Here is a 7120-nt window from a genome sequence, read left to right as displayed (position 1 = left end):
TTTATTTGTTCGTGCCTGCGCTGATTTCTGTTTTGTTACAATGGAGAGCCTATCCGCCTCTTTGTGGATTTGATGATGGCTCTTGTTCCTCTTAATTGCCTTTATCTTTTTTGGGAGGAGGACGAAGGGATTATTTGGGGGGGAGTTGGAAGAGACGGAAGGTGCAGAAGGGACGAACATGGAGGATGCTGTGACCCTTTCGGCGACGCTTAGACGCGCCTCTCCCCTGACACGGCGTCGAGCGCTGGTTATTCTTTTTGCCCTCCGGGGTTTGGCAAAGAAGGGTGACATGACTCTCTCGCTGACGTCCATCACCACTGCTCTTGAGTTCTCGATGGCAGGGAGGCCTGCACGATTTTTGTTTGCCACGGGAGGTCACGCGTCTGTTCTCCGTAGTCACGACCGAGGTGGCACGTGGCGGATTGCTTACAGAGTAAAAGGGACGAGAAATGACCATATGGAAGAAGGAGTCCCACCCTCCGATAAGATGGTCACCATGGAAGACATCGCAAAGTTCTTACCATCATCTGAATCCGCAAAGGGACAGAAGTGGCATTTAGGCAGTGAGCGCTCCGCAACGGAGCTGAAGACGCAAATATCGCACGTCACGGCATTGGACAGTATGCTTGCTGTGTGTGGCAGCCGTGCATTTTTGGCGGTTTCCGTTGATAGGGGGATGAGCTTTGTCTGTGTGAAAGAGGAGGATATTCATTCTTTTATGAAGGACGAACCAAGCGCATCCACTGAGTCGTGGCAGATTGAGGGAGTGGCTTTTTTGTCAGATCAATTGCTTATGTTTTTTTCCAAGAACAGTTTGTTTTCAATTGAGCTCATTCGCCATCATCATAAGCAGCAGCAGCAGCAGCAGTTTGGTGTTGTCGCTTTTGGTCGAGTCCGCCTAGTAAAAAAGTTTGCGGTCCCCGTTGGGTGCCTGAAAACATTTTCTCGAAGTGGCAAATTCATGTGCGAGTTGTTTGTGTCGACAAAGGGGCTTTTACACTATTCATCGGATGGGGGACAGTCTTTTCTCACCTTTCCGCATAAAATTGGTATCATCCGTGCTATTGAGCCACTGGACATTGTACTTCGGCGTCGTGAAGTGCCTCAGCTTCCGAACTTGTTGTTAACTCACATGCAGTCCGCAGCAACAGAGGAGACAAAGAGCAACAAAACAGGAAAATACATTTATATGGCAATTTCCCGTCGTGATTCTGTGGAAGAGAAAGACGATGGTGAACAGAACGTTGTGGATTCTGGTAACTGGGTGACGACGGGTGCTTTTCCTTGCTGCTCCGGAAATGTGCATTATCGGGTTTTTTTGGTGGGCGGAATCGGAACATCGATACTGCCGTACGACTACACGGCCCTCTTCTTCATTGCAGCGACATTAAACGATTCAACCGGCCGTATTGGACTCCTTGGATCCCTTGCGGAAAGCGTAGACTACATCCCGTATATACGTTCAGGAGCCGCGGAACCCACCTCCATTGCTCTTTGCCGACGCCCAGGCTCCAAAGGATGCGTGTTCGCACGAAGCAATGCTTCTGGCGTCAGTTTATCAAGCGATATGGGCCGGTCGTGGACAACTCCTACACAGGCGTATACAGTGGCTGTTATTGCTATGGACGGTGGTGAATTTGTGTGCTGCAACCGTCGAAACGTTGTGAGCAATATCCATGGCGGCAGCAGGGAAGTTCATTCTATACCAGCTGATCTGCGCGTCCCTTACTTGACCGATGCTGCCGTAATGTTATGATTTCGACCTTTCTCCGTCTTCCCTTTGGCTCTGAAACTAAAAAAAAAAAAAAAACGAAATCACAATCACAATCACTCACATACATAGTACAAACAGAAAACGAAAAGGGGAGGGCGGGGCGGGGCGGGGAAGAAGAGCGAAGGAGAGATTCTCTTTATGGGTCTTTATTGTTTTCGGGGAGGTGCTACTAGCCAAAAGAGCGGCCTTGGCGGTTTTCCCCCATTCGAGCGGAAAGAGGAAAGGAACAAGTTGCCGACGAGGAAATTTGACCTCACCGTCATCTCTCAACGTGATCCACCGGCACCTGTTTTTATTCAAGAGAAAAAAAAGAGGAAGGGGCGATATCGTATTGAAGGTGATGACTCAGAAAACTCCCACGTTTCGCGGACCCCGATGTCATCAGTACCTTATTTGAAGCCCACGAAATTTCAATCCTTTGCGGGTCTTTTTGGGAGCGGTACTGCGGCGTTGGCCCTGCGGTCGTGTGAAGACTCTAATATGCCTCACCATCTAATTGTTGGTGGGGAGGATGGGAATCTTGTTTTAGTAGACTATGAATTGGGAACAACTACTCGTCGATGGTATGGTGCTCATGGACGTGATGTAAACTCTTTGACGAGGCCACTGAGTAGCGGTGTTTTTGCCTCAGCCAGTCGCGATAAACTAGCAAAAGTTTGGAACCTTCATTCTGGCGAGGCACTCTGTGAACTTCACGGTCACACTGCAAATGTGACAAGTGTCACAATGGGTGCGGAACACAACTTTCTGGTTTCTGGAAGTCGCGATAACACCGTTCGCTTGTGGGATTTGGAGCGAGCTGAGGAAGTGCAATGCTGTGAAATCAAACAAAATATTGTGCAATTTACTCAATGGGTGCCCCAGTTGCACTGTGTGGCACAAGGTGGCGAAGACCTCACAGTGCGATTGTGGGATGTACGTATGAATGCCAATGGCAAAAAGGCAGTGGGCTTTAGTTTGGCTACCACGCTTGCTTGCATAGAATATCATCCCATATGCTGTGAGTTAATACCCGGTAATGAAACGTGCGGACTCTTGACGGGGCACAATGGTTTTAATGGGCATGGAGCATATGTTGTGGAGTGGGATTTGCGCATGCCAAAGTGTCTACGCGTTTTTCATGGCCACACTGGCACAGTTCGGAGTATAAGAACTCTCCCTCAACAGGACCCAGCAAATCATGGGGAGTTTGTGAGCGCAGGCGACGATGGAGCGATGATTTTCTTTTCGATGGGTCCCAGTTCCCACGAAACGGAGGTGGCTGACGATCCGAGGAGTATATTCAAACTCAATGAGGGTTGTGTGACTTGTTTGGATGTGTGTGCGAATGGCGATATTTTTTCCTCCACGTGGGGTGGGGCCGTGTCGGTGCTGCGTTGCACATCCCCAAAAAGGGGAGTTAAGGGAACCTTTAAACGGTTCAGATGCTTTGGGGCAGAGGAACTGCCAAAGTGAGGTGCGTCGTTCGCCATGTGTTGTGGCACCTGTCTATTTGAATGACACTATCAAAAAGTAGGCTACAGCGGCAACAAGAAGAATATAAAGCGAGCGAACGCACACACACACACACGCACACACAGAGAGAGAGAAAGAGGGGGAATGAGACACAGAAAAACCAAAAAGTAATAACAATAAAGGGTTGTCATGTCTGGCTCGGGGTGGTTGGGCCCCTCCCATACAGCCGTCTATTTTTTTTATTTTTTTTCCGACTATCAAACCTTATCCATCTATTTTTGTGTATATAATGCATTGATATCTAATTGTATTACATATGTCTGTTTGAATCTGCTTCTCTCGACAAGCGTTCTCCCTTTTTTTTTTTTTTTTTTTTTTTTTGTAGTGATAAAAGCAGCAGAGGTAAACGAAAAGGAAATGGTAGTTCATGAGATCGCTGCGCAGCCTGCTTCGGAGGTTGCTGATGTTGCTCGCTCGCTAGCAGTCAAGGGAGATCGCGTGGAGGCCGTTTACATTGCACACGAAATTCTGGAGGAGAATTTGGCAAAGCTGCCGGTGATGATAGCGGAGACGAGGAAGCCCACATCCTCTTATTTGGATCCATGGAAAAGCATTTCTGAAACAATGGAGTCTCTTTGCCAAGATGTAGAACTTTGCCTGCAATTATTTAGCGTGGGCGCCAACATTCAGCGGTTTAAAGGCTTGCGGACGGTTGCCTCCCTTTACGACCAAAAGAAGCCCGCCGCCGATCGTCTACGGGGGTTCTTCCTCATTGTGAGTTTATCTTTTACAGTCGATGACGCTGTGACACCGATGCCCGCCAGAATACTGCTGAAATTTGCGCAGGTGATTTGCATTTTTGATGCAATCCAGGCTGCCGAGTGGTTGAGTGTTGGAGTTCAAAACATGCTCGATGCAGGACGGCTCTCACAATTGTCTGAATCTTTTCTAGCCTCCAGGAGTCTTATTTGCATTTCGGTTTTTGGAGGGAAAAAAACGGCGCCTGGGTGTGGCAAGGCGAAGGGCACAAAGGCGTCTCTCATGACGGCCATTTTGACTCTCTTGATACGATGCAGAGCGGACGCCGGAGTGAAGAGGATGGAGGTGCACGAGAGAGAGCATGACCTTCGTGGATTCCTGGAAGATGACAAATTGAAATCTTTGTTGCATTTTGAAAGCGTCTGCGCCACAGCCATGGCGGAAAAGAAGCAGCGGATTCAAGAGAAGATGGCGAGACGAACCGCCAACAAGCGAGCGACAGCCGCCACCAAAAAGGATGGCGTGGACTCGAAAGAGATGAATGCGGATGCACATGGCGACAGCACATCTTACCGACGGTATTTACATAGCTCTTTGGAGTACTTTTTGGGCTCCGAATGGAGACAGCGCCCTTCTCGAATCGTGCTGTTTGTTGCTGGTGTTATTTTGCTTCTTCTTATGATACGACAAGTGGCCTCCATTGTGGCCCGTGGTTTGAGGAAAATGAAAAGCTTACCGCATGGGGCCAGAAAAACTCTCACTTTATAAAATAAAAAAGGGAGGAAGGGATAGTTTTGCTTTTGTAGCCCTCATTTATTTATTTATTTTTATTGTCTCTGTTTTTAAGGCGATTGTTCCGTCACGATGGAGGAATGAAGTAAAAAACAGGCACTTTTTCTCCACCTGCACGTTCTTTGTGTCGCTGTTGCCTTGTGCATATAATTAGTTCTGGGTAGTTTTCTAGGACTGCCGGTATTTCTCACATTTTTTTTTATCTATTTTTTTCTTTTTTTTTCTTTGCCTCGTTCCTTTATGCATTGTTTTGTTAGAAAAAAAACTTGAAAAGTTTTTTTTAGAATTGTTGTCTTTCCCCTTGCCCTACATCATTTTTATCGTTACTATTATTATGCTGATAACGATGATTGCTTATACGGACGGTATGATTGAGGACAGGTACAGGGCTCTTTTAATATTTGTTCTTTTTACGCTTAACAATGGCTTTTCTTGGCTTATGTTTGATCCCGTGGCTGGGTGGCTCGAGGAGAACATGAATGGTGTAACCGTGGGTCAGTTACAAGTTCTTTCTTCTTGGCAGCCTTTGATGTTCCTTATCATGTTTATACCTGTGATGAAAATGGTGACGGGGTCGGATGGACTGCGAAAGGCGGTGCGTCTTGGCGCGTCGTGTGAGATGATTGGTGCGATATTCAAAATAATCGGTTCATTGTCCCGAAATTCGTATGCGGGTTTTGTTCTTTTACACATCGGTCAAATTTTTAGTGGAGTGGGGTCTCCTGTGGCGACAGGCTGTGTCTCGGCCCTTTCTGCTGCGTGGTTCAATCCCAATGAGAGGACAAGGGCCACTGCTGCCGCTGTTTTGTCGAACAGTGTGGGGAATTCGCTTGCCTACATACTTGTTCCAGCCATGACAGAATCTTCTTCTTTTGTATGTACCACTGTTTATGAATTTGTAATGGCCACCATTGCAGCCATTCTTGTGTGGTTTTTGTTCCCTACGCAAAAGGCGTCCGTTGTGTCTGGGGGGATTGTTGAAATATTACCGGTTGAGGGGACTCCCAGCGAAGATAAAAGTCTCCGGAAGCAACTCTTTAATTTGCTCAGTGTACCCTCAGCTGTTTTTCTTTTACTTATATATTCATGGTCTAGTGGAGGATTTTCGGCGTGGGTGTCGCTTTTTGACGCAACGTACGACGATTTTTTTACCGAGAGCTTTATTGGATTTATGAGCTTTTCGGGCATGCTGGCGTATGCTGCTGGGGGTTTGGTTTCATCCTGCCTCACCGATCTTTACTTCCGTCGTCAAATGAAGTATGTGATTTTTTTCTGTATTACGTGTAATTCCGTCAGCAACCTTTTGTTTGTGGCCCTGGCACCAAACAATGACGGATACTCGCTTCATCCAAGCGGAAGAGCATGGATTGTTGTCGTTACAGCACTGTGTGGATTTTGGAATGGAGCCGCCGCCCCGTTGTTTTATGAACTGATCGCAGAAATTTCATATCCAGTAGATGAGGGTGTGAGTGGTGTCGCCGTTTCCTTCTGTGAGAACCTCGGGGCGTTGTTTTTTTACCAGGTTGTATCTCGTTTCTACAGCGGGCAGTCCATGAGCGTCGCGTACTCCTTTGGAATGACAGTTGCCGTGGTACTTTCAGCGGCCGTGCGGCAGAGGTACAACAGATCATACCACATGTATTTACAGTCTTCTCAGCAATTAGCTTCCATGAGTGTTGTCTCTGTTGATACTCCCGAGTAAAAACGCACTTTTATTTTCTTCTCTGTATTTGTCTAGGCGTGTGTGTGTGTTTTCTTTTTGGCCCCATTTTAGAGAATGAAGAAGAAATTTGCGTGACGCCTTCCCTCCACCTCGGGGTATTTGAATCTTTTCTCTGTTTTGTGCGTTTTTTTTTGTTTGTTTTTTGGGGTGGGGGTGGGGGTGCTGTAGATTTTTGCCGTCGTTCGAAGGTTTGTTGTTGTTGTTGTTTTTTGCCTTTTTTGCGTCTTTCTATTTATTTATTTGTGTATTTTTCTTTGCCTTTTTTTTTTCACCCCCGTTGTGTTTGTGTACGTGTCTGTGGTGACATTTTACGCGTTTGTGCGCCCTGTTTTCTCCTGCGTTTTTTTTGTTCTTGTTTTTGTTTTTCGCCGACTGCGGCTGCCGTCAGTGCGGAGGGAAAGAAGGAGGGGAGGCTCTGGTCCTTGTTTATTTCTTTGTTTATTTGTTAACCAGTAGTCAGCCCGTGAGGCGCACGCCCTCATTCAATCATGGCGCTGCGGCGATCTCTGTGCGTGCACTGAGCAGGCACTGACGCGAGTGCATCATTGACGCATGCGCCACGTGAGCAAAGAAGGCTCTTTTTAGTCCTTACTTCGCGATGGCGTTGCCTCCTTATT

At 47.2% G+C, this 7120-nt stretch overlaps 4 protein-coding genes across 4 annotated transcripts, besides 8 other annotated features; all 4 read left to right on the top strand.

Annotated features, from left to right (window-relative positions):
* Positions 1–7120: a sequence feature (heterozygous, Esmeraldo-like haplotype).
* Positions 179–1756, top strand: Tc00.1047053508953.40 (hypothetical protein, conserved; the record flags this gene model as incomplete). Its single annotated transcript, XM_799915.1, has 1 exon — positions 179–1756. The coding sequence occupies one exon, from the start codon at positions 179–181 to the stop codon at positions 1754–1756; it is 1578 nt and encodes a 525-aa protein (XP_805008.1).
* Positions 849–868: a microsatellite.
* On the top strand, positions 1913–3229 carry Tc00.1047053508953.28 (hypothetical protein, conserved; the record flags this gene model as incomplete). The annotated part of the gene is made up of 1 exon (XM_799917.1): positions 1913–3229. One exon carries the CDS (start codon positions 1913–1915, stop codon positions 3227–3229), a length of 1317 nt encoding a protein of 438 aa, XP_805010.1.
* Positions 3327–3353: a microsatellite.
* Tc00.1047053508953.19 (hypothetical protein, conserved) lies at positions 3419–4756 on the top strand (the record flags this gene model as incomplete). Its single annotated transcript, XM_799916.1, has 1 exon — positions 3419–4756. One exon carries the CDS (start codon positions 3419–3421, stop codon positions 4754–4756), a length of 1338 nt encoding a protein of 445 aa, XP_805009.1.
* Positions 3586–3610: a microsatellite.
* Positions 4800–4820: a sequence feature (AT_rich).
* Positions 4973–5007: a microsatellite.
* Positions 5115–6482, top strand: Tc00.1047053508953.10 (hypothetical protein, conserved; the record flags this gene model as incomplete). The annotated part of the gene is made up of 1 exon (XM_799914.1): positions 5115–6482. The coding sequence occupies one exon, from the start codon at positions 5115–5117 to the stop codon at positions 6480–6482; it is 1368 nt and encodes a 455-aa protein (XP_805007.1).
* Positions 6693–6771: a sequence feature (A-rich).
* Positions 6847–6869: a microsatellite.

Source organism: Trypanosoma cruzi, genomic scaffold, assembly GCF_000209065.1.
Source record: "Trypanosoma cruzi strain CL Brener 1047053517101 genomic scaffold, whole genome shotgun sequence".
Taxonomy (NCBI): domain Eukaryota; phylum Euglenozoa; class Kinetoplastea; order Trypanosomatida; family Trypanosomatidae; genus Trypanosoma; species Trypanosoma cruzi.
Note: the sequence above shows the minus strand (reverse complement) of the source record. Positions and strands in the feature narration are given on the sequence as shown.